The sequence below is a fragment of the Typopeltis vanoorti genome, chromosome 6, assembly GCF_054136105.1.
Source record: "Typopeltis vanoorti isolate ZY-2024b chromosome 6, IOZ_Tvanoo_1.0, whole genome shotgun sequence".
Lineage (NCBI taxonomy): Eukaryota > Metazoa > Arthropoda > Arachnida > Uropygi > Thelyphonidae > Typopeltis > Typopeltis vanoorti.
In genome coordinates, this window is record NC_143554.1 from 107,476,741 (window position 1) to 107,491,377 (window position 14,637).

General features: G+C 34.6%; 1 protein-coding gene across 2 annotated transcripts in view; it reads left to right on the top strand.

Moving 5' to 3' along the window:
• waw (Translation factor waclaw) overlaps nucleotides 1-14,637 on the top strand; it is a 192,376-nt gene that overhangs the window by 31,467 nt on the left and 146,272 nt on the right. The window contains exon 4 of one of the 2 annotated variants that reach the window (XM_090393583.1): nucleotides 6,423-6,571. In XM_090393583.1, coding sequence (XP_090249709.1) covers nucleotides 6,423-6,571 — 149 coding nt within the window. The remainder of the gene's footprint in view (nucleotides 1-6,422; nucleotides 6,572-14,637) is intronic. The other variant, XM_090393584.1, reaches the window with a different exon arrangement.

Genomic DNA, 14,637 nt, shown 5'->3' on the forward strand with positions numbered 1-14,637 from the left:
TGACATGTAAGGATAAGGAAGTAATTTTGTCTCTTTATAAGGCTTTAATAAGACCACACTTGGATTACTGTGCACAGATTTGGTCTCCCAGGTTTTATGGGATTAGATTATGAGGACAGATTGCGAGTATGTGGATTACAGAGTCTGGTTAACAGGAGAGAGAGAGAGGTGATATGATAGAGAGCTATAAACTTTTGAATGGGTGTTATAGCATTTCAAATGATGAAATTTTTTGTTATATGGAAGGTGGGGAGAGAACACGGGGCATCCATGGAAGTTAAATTTATTTGCAGTCAAGAAAGGGGTAAGAGCTAGATTTTCCTCCCAGAGAGCAGTGAGTGAGTGGAATAATTTGCCCTTATGGGTAGTGAGTGTATCTAGTGTGAATGAATTCAAGGGTAGATATGATAGCTGGGTTGGGTAATTTACAGCCTCCCTCGATGAGTCCTTGACTCCCTGGAGGTCTCGGATAATAATAATAATAATAATATGGTGGTGTTGTGTCCTGAATAAACTAAGAAGGATTTTAACACTCACGAGAAGAACCCATGAATTATTCAGGACACAACTTTAGTTAAATATAGGCAGAGAATGTGGTGTGTTGGCTATACACCGGAAAGGTAATTTTATGTATATAACTCTAGATTAGGAGCAAGGAATTGTATAACCAATGAAAGAAAAATTGTAAGACATAACCTGTAATGCATGTGGGTCAGATAAAGAAATTAATTAAAGCTGTTAAATTTATTTAAGAACCTCATTTCATGTGTTGTAAAGTAGCAAAGCCTGTAAGCCAGAGTCCAAGGGTCACCTCTAACCATCCTGTGTCACGTATACCAAAAGGGGAGGAAAGTAGTTATAGGAAAGAGAAACTAGAGCGCTTTCCAAGAAAAACACAACAAGTGCACGTACGATGTGATAGAGGGAGCTGGACGCCATGACATAAACCCACGTGATCGCGTTGGTGGGCATCGCGATAGCCGAGAAGAGAAAGAAAACAAAAAGGTCAAGCAAACCCCACTCGAGGCTTTTTTTTTTTGGTTCCTGTTTCCTGACCTTTCGGACGTAGGTCCAGTCCGTACCGACGGAGAAGTTCCTGGCTGGTTGTGGAAGGCATGGTTCATCTGTCGCAGCGTTTGAAAAGGGCCTAGCTATTTCCGAAGACTAGGATAGCTGAGTGATGTCATGTGACGGAAGAACCAAGTAGATGCCGTCCATTCTGGCTATGCCCCTGAGCCATATCGCCCTTCCCGCCGAGAATCTGGCCGTATAGTTTGTCGAAGGTGATCAGATGAAAAGCAGATTGAAGAAGCCTTGATGCCCAGACAAGGCAAGAAGAACGACAGAGTGTCAATTTGGGGACGGTAAAGTAGACTTTTGTGTTATATTTTCCAGTTAAGAAAGAGTGTGTTTCCCTAAGAACATTTGTGAAGTGGATTCAATTTTATGGAACTTTAAGAACTGTCTACAACTTGGCACAGGCCCATTTTGTTTGAGAATTGTCTGCTTAGCAAGGCCATGTTTATTCTGTATGAAATAGTAGTAATGTGTAAAATGATATAACTAATGACCATGTGAATATAGAAAGTGTGATAAGTGTTAATGAGATAATATTAAGATACTTATAGAGATGGTCTAAGCAAGTTTGTTTATATATTTTGTATAATAGTATTCAACCAAGGATCTTACCTGAGAATAATTCAGATTAATTAGTAGTAATGCTTACTTGTATGATTTCTCTATTTAATAAACATGTTTCTTAGTACCTTCCTGATCTGTTTTAGTATATGAATTCAAACAGCCACTCATAAAAATATTGACGAACTTAGCGGGAAGAACCCACGTGTATGATTAAACAAAGCGGGCCACGACTGCATGTAAGAATTTGGTGAACAGAGATTAGATTTCATTATACCTTAAGTATTGTGTATCATTCTGAGAGAGTAAGAGAGGTAAGAGTCCCATCCATCCTCGGCATTGGCTGGCGCAGTTATAATATAAATTTGTCAATGCTTATCAGGTGGACTGTCTCAGATGATGTGTTAATGGTCATGTCCCACACAAAGACAAAGCCCTAGATACTAAATAACCTACATGTGGTTAAACTATAGAGAGGCCAATAGGACTGCATACTAAAAGGGGGAGATTTAAATAAAGAACGGAATAAGTATAGGATGTTTTAGAAGGGAAGGATATACAAGAATAAGAGATAAGATTAAATAATAAAGAAAGAAATAAGAAGAATACAATAGTAATATATAACAGTGGGGAGTAGGCTTATAGGTCTGTAGTTTTTAATTTCTTCCTTATTGCCCTTTTTAAAAATTAATATTAGAAATGAATTGTTCCAATTCCAATATAAATATTTAATAATTTAAATAATATTTTATATTATATTATTATTTTTATGGCTATTTACCCTATTTTTGTTTAGGAGTGCCCCTTTTTTATAATGTTCCTTGGCTTTTTACTCAATTTTTGAAAATTGAGAAAAAATTGAATAAAAAGCCAAGGAATTTTTCCAGAAATAATACCTATATTATATTTTTTATTATTATGGTTTTTAAAGGGGCAGTCTAGTGCTGTGACCACTACTGTTTAATTTTGTACATAAATGATATAGTATTCAGTTGTGTGCTGATGATGCAAACTTAGGTAGAGTAATAGTTAATCTAGGTGACGTGGAAAACTTGTAAGATGATTTAAATAGACTGTCTGTATGGGAAAAAGATAATAGGTGTTGGTTTACTGTGGAGAAATGTAAAGTTATGGAATAAATAGAAATAGTTTCAACAATAGTAATCTATTGTTGAAACTGTACTGCTGGAAATAGATGAAGCTAGAGATTTAGGGATGGTGGTAGACTGAGAGTTAAAGTTTAGAGGACATATTGCTAAGGTGTCCTTGCGGTTAGTCTAGTGGCTATGCGCTTTACAACCATATGCCTTGGGAAGGAGTATCCTAGGTTCGATGCATGTTGACGACGACAAGAGCTTAAGGATCTTTCTCAGCCATAGCCAAGTTAGCTGGTCTTGGGCATGGACAACAGGGTTTCCCCCCAGTTTATCTGGGGTTTTTCATCCCACAAGAAGGCAAACTGGCCCTCTGAATACACAGGCTACAGTCATAGGATACAGTACTACTTCCCCATTAGGAGGGTTCAACCAGTCCTAAGGGGCAGTCAAGGAACGGGGTGGGAGACCCCACACAAATAAAATAAACAAATAAAAAAATTGCTAATGTTTCTAAAGTAGCTCATAAGATTACTTGACTATTGAAGAACACACTGAAAAGTATAGATAAGTTGTTATTCTGCTTTATAAGGTGTTGATACGTCCACATGTGGATTACTGTGCTCAGGTCTGGTCTCCTGGGTTTCTTGGGGATGGGGAAGCAGTGGAGAGGATTCAGAGGCAAGCAACCAAGATGGTGAGTGATCTGTGGAACGTTCCCTGTGAGGATAGATTAAAGATGTGTGGATTGCAGTGGTTGATAGGCAAAATAGAGGGGATATGATAGAAACATTTAAATTATTTAAAGGATTTTATAGGATTGATGCAGGGGAAATGTTTCAGCACTTAGCTATATGTGGCAGAACAAGAGGTCATCCCTGGACGTTAAATAAAGGTGTGGTTAGTAGCAGTGCAAGGACTAGATTTTTTGCTTGCAGAGTTGTGAATGGGAATAGATTGCTAGAATCAGTTGTGATTCTAGCAACCTATACTCCTTATACCATGTCAATAGGTATAAGGGGGAGGTAAGATAGGTTGTGGATAGTTGACTCTCCCGTGATGAGTCTGTGGACTCCATGGAGTTGCCCATACAAAAATAATAAATAATGATAATTTGTAAAATGTTATTAAAATGTTTTGTAACTTTAGTTTATGTTTTAAAGTGTTGCTAACTTTGGCAGTTGTAATGGTGGCGAAGAAAATGCATGGAGGTGGCAATATTCATATTTCAAGTACTGCACTATATTTTGGCCAATTCTGGCAGTTTGAAGCTTGTACATGCATGTGCAGATTTTGGGACAGTGTGGACAGCAAAGGAAACAAAAGGAAACAAAACAAAAAGAAAACCATTTTGTGAAGGAAGAAAGGGTTATAGGAATATTTTGGAGACCTATGAATTTATATGAAAGTACTGATTTCTTTGAAATGGCGTATAACTACCAAAAGATAAAAATCTAGAACAAGGCCTCAGATATTGTTTTTATTATAAAGGAATAATTAATCAGCAGCTCAAGTTTGGAAAGGGTAAATTCCAGTAGTAGTTTTGTCTGCAGTTTATTTATTTAATCCTGTGCTTATTTTTCCTATGGATGAGATGAAGACAGAACATTGTATTTCGAGCAGTAAGTTGTGTTTTTCTTCTAAAACAGTGTTCTTGATATTTTGTGTGTGTATGTGTGTGTGTGTGTGTGTGTGTGTGTGTGTGTGTGTGTGTGTGTGTGTGTGTGTGTGTGTGTGTGTGTGTGTGTGTGTGTGTGTTCTGGAGTAGGTAATTTTTTTGATAATTATTTATACAGATGTAGGATGATTCTGCTAGAAAGGCTTATACATTGGCTATTCATAATTATTATTCTTGAGGAAATTATAGCATATACAATATCAATTACAATACTTTAATTAATACTTTCAGTATTTTGACAAAGTCAAATTGCCATCATCAGAGATCACAGAACAGTGCTGTGTGCACATAATCACTAACATTAGATAAATTAAGTTGGAGAAGGGAAGCCAAAGTTGGTTTGAGATTCCTAAGAACTCCTTAGTGGGCTAAATTGGGTGATCTTGGCCATTGCTGAAGATTTGAGAATTCCCTCAAGAATAATAGTAAGAGATGGAATGAGTTTCTTTATTTGCAGAAAGTGTTAACTTTGAGCCAGGGACATGCTGGCTCAATGAAAACCCTGCCACCTCCATACATGACCAGTTAACTAATTTTCGGTTAGTTCTCATAGAGGTTCTTGACATCCCAGACAGGTTTTGAACCAAAGGGCATCAGAGAACTATGGAGGTGCCTTTTTTGCAATTCTGCATGGAGAGTGGTTGAACCATGGAATGCATTGCCTGATGGAGTGGTGAGAGCGAGAACGGTCAATGCGTTTAAGGAGTGGTATGAGAGACTTTGTGTTTCTTAGGGGGGGGGACCTCTCCTCGATAAGTCTCGATAGACTTTGTGTTTCTTAGGAAGGACCTCCCACGATGAGTCTTTTGACTCCATGGAGGCCTGAATAATAATAATATTTTAGAACTTTCATTTAGAAGTTTCAAAGCCCAAATATCATATTTGCATTTCACCCCTGCCCCCACATTTTTTTAATAGAAGCCAACATCAAGTCAAGTTACTGAAACAAATTTATATTTGACAGTGACTATTCATTTATGAATAACAGGAATGAAGTAGAGGAATTTTTTGAGTCATTGTCAAGAACTTGATAAAGAAAAAAAAAGCTCTTTCAGTGACCTAAAACAGCATACTAGGAATCAACTCCCCAATTTATGGAAAACATTTCCATAAATTGGGGAGTTGACTTTCATTTTCAAAATGCTGTATAAGCAAAATAGAGATGAATACTAGCAAAGACCATCAATGGTAAAACTGATACTAACATAAAGTAGAGAGCAAATGTAGATAGCATAAAAAGTCTTATTGATTATTATTATTTATTATTAACAACTGGCCTCAATGAAGTCAGAGACACATACACAAGGCTCATCTAACTGTGTCTTAAACTGATTCGATGTGTTTACATTCACAATTATGGTGTTTAATATTGTTTATGTTAATTATATTTTATATAGGATGTCATCAAAGCGGTACAGAATACAAGAATGTTTAGAGGGTTCGAAATAAGAAGTAATGTGCATTTCTAAGCAAAATAATAAATGATTATTTAAAACAAAAATGCCTAAGAAAGTTTTAAAAGTAATTAGATTCAAACATAGTTCATTTGTAAACTAACCAAACGCCGTAATGTTATGCTAAAAGAAATTTATTGTTGCCTAACTATATTTGATTGTTTACGAGTGGATATTGAACTGCCCTCAGTCTCCAAAAGTTAGATAGGGCTAAACTGCCCTCACCTACTTCCTGTAGAGAGTAGGCGAGGAATAAAAGGTGTTAGCTGATTTAATTTTATATGTATATTTTCTACATTAAGCCTATTAATTATGTTAGTGTTAATAAACAGATCTTCCTCTTATGAGTTTGCTATATGAAACTCTCATTGGTTTTCAAAACAATATAGATTAAATCAAGCATTTGCATTATTTGTTTGATAGTTAATTAGAAATAATGCAAATGTTTGATTGCATTATTTCTTTGATAGTTAATTAGAAAAAACATACATGCTTTTAATTAACTATTACTGACTAATAATTTTTATATTTACATACTAATTTTAATCAATGTTCCAGGTACAATTTCAAAAAGTGACAACTATCAACAGTTCCTTGATAAACTTCCAGTGGAGAAAGAACGAGGAATTACAGTTAAGGCACAGACTGCATCGTTATTTTATGATTATAAGGGAGAAACATACTTGCTTAACCTTATTGATACTCCTGTAAGAATTGTCACAAGTAAATTTTTTAATAAAATAATAGTCAACTGTTACTATAGCCAACTATCACAGTAAAATTGCTCATAACATACCACTGAAAATTTCCATCAAAAGTAAAGGAAATTCACCATAGCAAACTTTCTGTTATAACAAACTATTCCTTTTAGTCCTTAACAAATCATGATTTGTTATAATACACCATTGCTTTAGTCCTCCCAACTTTGCTATAGCAAGAATTGACTATACATGCCATTATTTTTTTAAATTGCTATGTGAATCGGTATTATTAGTTGGAATCTTAGACAGTGACAAATGGAAAACAGTTTTTCACTGTTTACTAAGATTCCAGATAATAGATACTAATGCCAAATGCCGGTATTGCCATTATTTAGCTTCATTCGTTAATGAAGCAGTTGCTCTTTCAAAAGCGTGGTTAAACATTAAGTCGAATTCTTCAACTTGACACAAAAATGTTTTGAAAATTAGCTGCTTTTAATATCTTGTAAAACAAACATGTTATAAACTACTAAATAAGCATATTAAAGATGGTGCATAGGTTAAAGATGGAGCTTTAACCTATGCTAAAGGTTAAAGCTCCATCTTTAACCTTTAACTGATATCCCATTAGTCATTGCCAAATTCTTATTCAGTTTATGCAACAACTCTAGTACTTTCTCATAGACCTTCTTGCAGATTCTGAGTTTCAATTCAATGCTACCTCATGTAGCTAGAGGTAGCATTGAATTGAGTATATCAGATTAATAGATTTTAGCAAAATGAGCACTCATTAGTTGAACAGTCTCTTTTTGTGTAGTTATTTCAAACTACAGAAAGGTTCACCAGGAACTTGTCAGTAAAATAACTAAAAGAAATGAATTATTTAACATCTTAAAAATTGGAAGCTCTCCAGAAACCAGGATTGACTACAAGACAAATTCTGAAATTAAACAAAAATATAACATGTTATGTTACAATAATATGTTAGATGGCAAGAATTTTGTCACGACTTAAATCCAAACACTTCAGATACCAAACTTTGGAAACTGACTGCTAATTTACAAAGAGACCTACCAAAGGCAAGTGAGACTAACATGTTAAAAGACCCGGATGGAAATATCAAAATTGGAGACAGAGAGAGAGATCACAAATGCCTTGGTCTTTCATTTTCAAAATACTGTATAAGCAAAATAGAGATGAATACTAGCAAACAGGCTCAACAGCAGAAAAACACTACAAATTCCCCAAAATATAAAAACAAAGTATTCTAGGACCCATTTACAATCTCTGAATTGAGAGATACCTTGGAGAGACTAGATATAAATAAATCATGTGGACCAGATAACATACAAAGAATTATAATCATGCATCTTCCTCCCCTAGCCCTAGATTGGCTACTTCACCTATACAACCATAGTCTAAAACAAGGAAAAGCTCCAAAAGACTGGAGACAGCCACAATCATACCAATTTTGAAGCCTAACAAACCTCAAGACCAGCCAGGAAGATTTCAGTCTTCCAGTACCGAACATTCCTTTGTCTCTAGATACAGATTTAATCCATGAAATATCATACAATTTCAATGAACTTTATGAGTTATTTAGTCGACATGAACAATCATTAACTTCAGATCAAGCTGAAGTTTTTTTTGATATTTTAACAAGCTGTGAAAATCAATCAGGGAAACTATTTTTCTTGGATACTCCAGGTGGTACTGGAAAAACATTTTTACTAAATTTGTTATTAGCTAAGTTGAGAAGCCAAGGTAAAATCTCTCTGGCTGTGGCATCCTCAGGTATAGCAGCTAGTCTATTGCAAGGTGGTCAAACTGCTCATTCTACTTTCAAAGTACCACTTACAAATGTGACTAATGATATACTTATGTGCAATATATCAAAACAAAGTAATTGTTGAAATTATTACAAAAGGTTTCTTTGATTGTTTGGAATGAATGTACCATGTCCCATAAAACATCTGTTGAAGTGGTTGACAGAACACTGAGGGATATCAGATCAGATGATCGAAGAATGGGTGAAATAACTGTTTTATTTGCTTGTGATTTTTGACAAACACTGGCCGTCATATCCCACAGAACCAGGGTGGAAGAAGTGAATGCCTGCCTTAAGAAATTGTCACTATGGTATTGATATAGAGAAGTTTTCTCTCAAAACGTCCCTCCTCCTCAGAATTGTGTTAAAAATTGGCAGTGGTGAAGTACAATGAACAGACGGAAAAATTATATTAATACACCTAAATATTGGGAAAATTGTCCAAACTGCAGGCGAACTGTTCTGCATATTGAACAAATTGAGAACATAACAGAAAAGTCACCTTCTTGGTTCAGGGAGAGAGCCATCCTCTTCTTCGAAATGATGGCATGTCAGTAATGAAAGAGTTGGTTCTTAATAGGGTTAATGGATCTTTTAGCATTTACAAATCAATAGATACTTCTGTGAATGTAGATGATGCAGTTCATTTTCCCCATGGAATTTTTAAATTTACTTAATCCATCTGGATTGCCTGGTCATGAAATAGGTGTTCCTATTATGTTGCTCTGAAATCTGCACATCCCAAATCTTTGCAATCGAACTAGGCGTCTGAATATGATAGAAGCTGTGATATTTGCTTGTTGAGATTAGGATGATGAATCAGCATCTCACAAGCTTCCTTGAATTTTCTTTCAAGCCTGTTTTGGTGTAGTCTAGGGATGTAGGGACTTGATGTCTTTCCAGTTAATTTTGTGACATGTTTGGAGTGTCTGACAGTCATATTTTACCATAGAGAAGGAATTCAGTGTGGCATTTGTGTTTGTCTTTTCTTGTTGGAATTGTCGTGTTTCCCCTATGTTGGGTAAGTTGGAGATGCACTGGATTTTGCAAACCCATGGGCAGGCAAGGTAATGAAAAGCTCCAAATCAGATCTTTAGATGAGCTGAGTGTACTTTTTAATTTTACAGGAGGTTTGAAAGTCCCCTTCACATACTGTATTTTAACCTTTAAGATTAAGTAGAGGAGAAGACGAGTTGTATTGGGGAGTAGTGTGTCCTCCCACGATGAGTCCTTGGGGGGGGGGGGGTCACATCATAAAATTCCTGATATATATACCCTCAAGGGGTGTACAGGATATAATAATATTACATGAAAAATTTACATCATTACAAACTTCCATCATTACTAAAGAATTCATCACATTATATCTACTTCTTTGCAAACTCTGTCAGATAGCGATGTTCATTCCTCACAAAGGTGTAGTTTCTAAGCCTGTGGATTTTAATAAATTTAACTCGAAATGTCAAGTTGATCTTATCAACATGCAAAGTAATGCTGATTGAGAATACATTAATATTCTCAATCAGCAGTTGTTCTGATTGAGAATATTGATGTTCATACTTAATTATCAGGATTACTTCACAAAATTTGTGTTTTTACAACCACCTAAAAACAAAGAGCAGAAGTTGCATAATACCTGCTGGATATTTTTGCTGTTATTAGAGCCCTAAGTATGTTACAATATGACAATGGAAAAGCGATAGTTTGTAAATGAAGTAATAAATGAACTTATTTGGCCTGAACTAAAGATTATATGGTAAACCGAGACAGAGGTTGATTCTTTCTTGTCTTGGTTGATTCTTTCTACAGAACCTTAGTTCTGTAGAAAGAATCAACCAAGACATTCAGAACAAGATTATGACATGAGTGTAAACAAATGAATCACAATGTTAGGCTCAAGGTCTTAAATTTATTCAATTTTCACTTGTACCACAGAAGTGACTACTGTATATTTCTGTATACCACAGAAGTACACAGCAGTCACTTTTATGAGGCCTTGTTTGGTTGCAAAGCTGAAGGTGGTTCAAGCACTTCATCTACCAGACGACATTGTGGGCAAGCTTGTAACAGATGATCTAGAGAGAGCAGAAGAAGAAATGGAAAGTAGCATGAATGTCATGAACATTGAAAGTGATGACAAAACAAATGATGAAAACAAGACAGAGCTTATGAATATTAACCAAGCAGCACTTAATGGTAGGCTCAAGCTGTCCATTCTTGTGAACAGCTTGTTCATGTGATCTGTGGATATGTACATGCCTGATGTCAACAGATGCTGTGGTGAACTAATAAGTGTGGAATTTGGTGGTTATGAGAGTCAAAGATGGTTTATACAATCTGGGAACAGAGCATGGCATGCTACCAAAAACATGCTAGAAGTGAATTTTTTCTCATCAGCAAGAAGTATATAAAGCCTTCTCTACAACTTGTTCACCTCTTAATGGGTATCCAAATAGAGCTAATCATAAACTGTTACATTAGTGCAGCTGCACTCAGAAGTGCTCAACAAACATATAAATGCAGAGCTCTAAAACTGTTGTGCAAGTCCAAATGCCACAAAAGCACATCATGTTGTAATAAGTAGGTAGATTATCTTTCTTTTAAGGGGAAACAGGGCGAACTATCCCAATTAGGAAGGACAAACACAAACGACACATTAAATACCTCCGTTTTGGAAAACTGGCCTTTCTGACCACGCACTCCAAACATACCACAGAATTGATTGGGAAAACACCAAGTCCCTACACCGCACCAAAACCTGGTTCAAGAGGAAATTTAAAGAAGCATGTGAAATGCTCAAACATAATCCAGATCTGAACAAAAATGATGACCTAACAATTCCAAGAATGTGGAGTACCCATTTGCATATAGCAACCAGAACAAGCCAAAGAAGAATCCCACTACAAGAAAACTTGAAGTGTTTTTTTTTCCTTAACATTCAATAGCAACTTGAACTATACAAATCCAGAAGAATATTAGTACATGAGAACTTTATCAGAGTTTATTGTAGTTTTTTATTTATTAATTATTTAAATTTTTTTAATTTATTTTATTTTAATTTATTTTATTTTTATTTATTTAATTTTTTTTTTAAATTTTATTATTATTTTTACTTTTATCGTATTTAATTATCACTAGAGGTTAGGCGAAGAAACAGATTAATTAACAGCGTAGATTTAATTTACCTTTATAGAGTGCAAGAGCATGTAGCTTGGTTCCCTGTACACATGTATCCTTCTGATGATGATGACCTCAATACAGGGGTCAAAACGTCAAATGTTATTTTATTAATAATTAGTAAAATAATAATTTCAACATGTGTGTGTTTTGTGTCCCTGAATTCGTAAATATGAAGGTAGATTATCTGTTTTAAAATGTCCAAAAAAAACTGTAGTTTTCTTTAGAGTTTAACAAATTCTTTGTTATTGTGAGAAGTACCAGTACTATTAAAAATGGTCATCAAAGTGTAGAGTTTTCTTTTAAGTGTTCAATAAACTAGAATTTCTTGGAAAAGTTTTAAACAAACTGTAGAGTTCATCAAAATTGTCATCTCATAATAAGTACAGGTATAGTTTTATATAAAAAGAGTTCAACAAATTAATGGAACTTTGCAGTTACTTGTTAATATCATTATTAATTATAATATTTTCTTTTAGATTTTGGTACAGATAAAAGAATTTTTAGTGGGCAAAACACAAATATCTTTCCAAAATATTTCAAAATAAGATTATTAAAAAAATAAAAAAAAAAACTTATTTTCACCAGCAGTGGCTAGTAGTCTCTGGCCATTACTAGAATTGGCCAGCCTGATCTGATGATAAGAACAGACTTGACATTCTCCTTATTTTTGGACTTTGGCTAATCAGTTTGGCCAAGGTGTGATGAGCTGATTCACAAACTGATTGGATTTGGGACATTAACATATATATTAATGTCAAGAAAGGGGTGTTGGTTGATCTTATCCATTTTGATAGTGAATTTGGTTTTGTAATGGTGATAGTTACATTTAATAACTTCTTGCATAGGAAAAGACAAGAAGTTATTAAAATCTTCCAAGTTATATTACCAAACAAAAAAATTATTCCATGTTAAAAACTGAGCTCTTTGTCTTTTAGTAAACAATGATTAAAAAAGAACTTGACCTTCTCTACAACTTGTTCATTCTTAATGGATATCTGAATAGAGCTAATCATGAATTGTTATGTTACATACTGAGAAACCATGGGATCATTTAAGGGTCAAACTAGATAACAGAAGAAACTTCTACATAGACATTTTAAAGAATGTGGAGAAATAATTGGAGATTCTAACCTAATGTCCATTTGTCACCTACTCTTTGTGTACTGCATTAGTAGGTATCTACCTGGATACTGACTGAACAAGGATGGTGCTGGCAGCTTGGGATTTAGCAAACCAAATTGTATTCTATATTGGCTTAAGCAAAACAATGGTACAAAATGATAATGTCATGCTGACAGGAGCATCATCTGGTTAAACAAAGCCCCTGCTGTTTTTGTCAAGGAACCAGAACAAATAGATTATCAGAATTAAAGATTGGAATAGTTAGAAGAAATGTACCATAAATGACATAATTGGTATTATTGAATTGAACACAAGAATAGGTTACATTCTTCTAAATTACAACTACAACTTTTATATTTGGGTAATTGTGATTAGGAAAAGGATTTAGCTATAGTATTCAACACTAGCCATGAAGATAATCATCTTGAATGACAGGTAATTTCAAGTATAGGGATGTGGGTAAACATTAAAATTGGACAATGAGATTTATTTGTACTTATGATTCCACAGAAGGTTCTAGGAAGAAATGTAGAAATTTTTTGAGTCATTAGAGGCAACTAACAAAGGGCCCTTCTTGGAATTCTAAACATCAAAATATGGAATTGAATACCAAACAGAAAATGTCTTGGAAAAATCGGGAATAAAGAACGAGGCTAATAATAATAATGATAACTAAATACTTAAGGAATTGACAGCGTACACTAGAAATATAAATTAAATCAACTTTAATATATACTTTCCGATATTTCAACAACGTCACATTGCCATTTTCATGGAAACTTAAGATAAAGACACATGCACATGTCTTTATAAGACACGTGCACATTTGGATGCATGAGACTTCCCCAAATTTTGGAAACATATATCAGAAGAACTTCAGCCCAAAGGCCAAGAACACCTAATATAGCCCGCCAGGGGGCACCATCAGGACTTTAGGAAAATGGTTGCTTACTCGCTTCATTTTTCATTTGCTGTTATGTAGTACTTTTGTGCATGTGTCTTTATCTTAAGTTCCCATGAAGATGGCAACGTGACGTTGCCAAAATATCGGAAAGTATATATTAAAGTTGATTTAATTTATATTTCTAGTGTATGTTGTCAATTCCTTAAGTATTTAGTTATCATGTTTAACTAGCGTATAAACCTTTCTACAAGAAAGGCTAATAATAATAATGATGATAAATACTTGCTGGATTTTTGTTCAGGACATGAATTAAGCATTATTAACATCATATTTCAACATAGATGCACACAAATTTACAGAGAGAAAGACACAAGAAATACGAAAAGTCTCAGTCTCATTGGTTATGTTACAGTCACACTTCTTTAAGACAAAAGTGCATGCAGGGGATTTGAAATAGGAAGCGATCACCATTTGGTTTTCAGCAGAATAAAAATGAATTTATATTAGAAAGAAATGTGGAAAAGTTTTAAAAAATAATCAATTAAGCAGCTTTCAGAAGGGAACTGCAGACCAAACAATTTGAAAACAAGGACCAAGAAAAAGAACCTTGGAGACAATGGGAAACTGATGAAAACATAATTTACTTCTGCCATGGAGGCATGTAGTAAAATTATAAGGAGAAAAATAATCAGAACTCCATAGGGACTTAGGAAGTTTGACACAGTCCTTGAAAAGATGCAGGCATATCAAAAATTCCAGCAATTAAGATGGCATGTGCTCTGACAGAATACAATGAAAAATGTAAGAGAGCAAAGCAGTGTGTCAAGGTACCTAAGCAAAAGTTCATGGAAGAGAAGACTTTGATAAGAAGATGGAGATAAATATCATGAAGGTAGTAAAATGTTCTGAAGCCTGTAGAAAAATTGAAGTTGATATAGAAATTGAAGAGTGATGCGAAAGGAATCTGATGGTAAAGGTGACAAACTGAAGACAGATATTTTAGATGTATTGAGTAATTACTTTGAAAGATTGTTAATT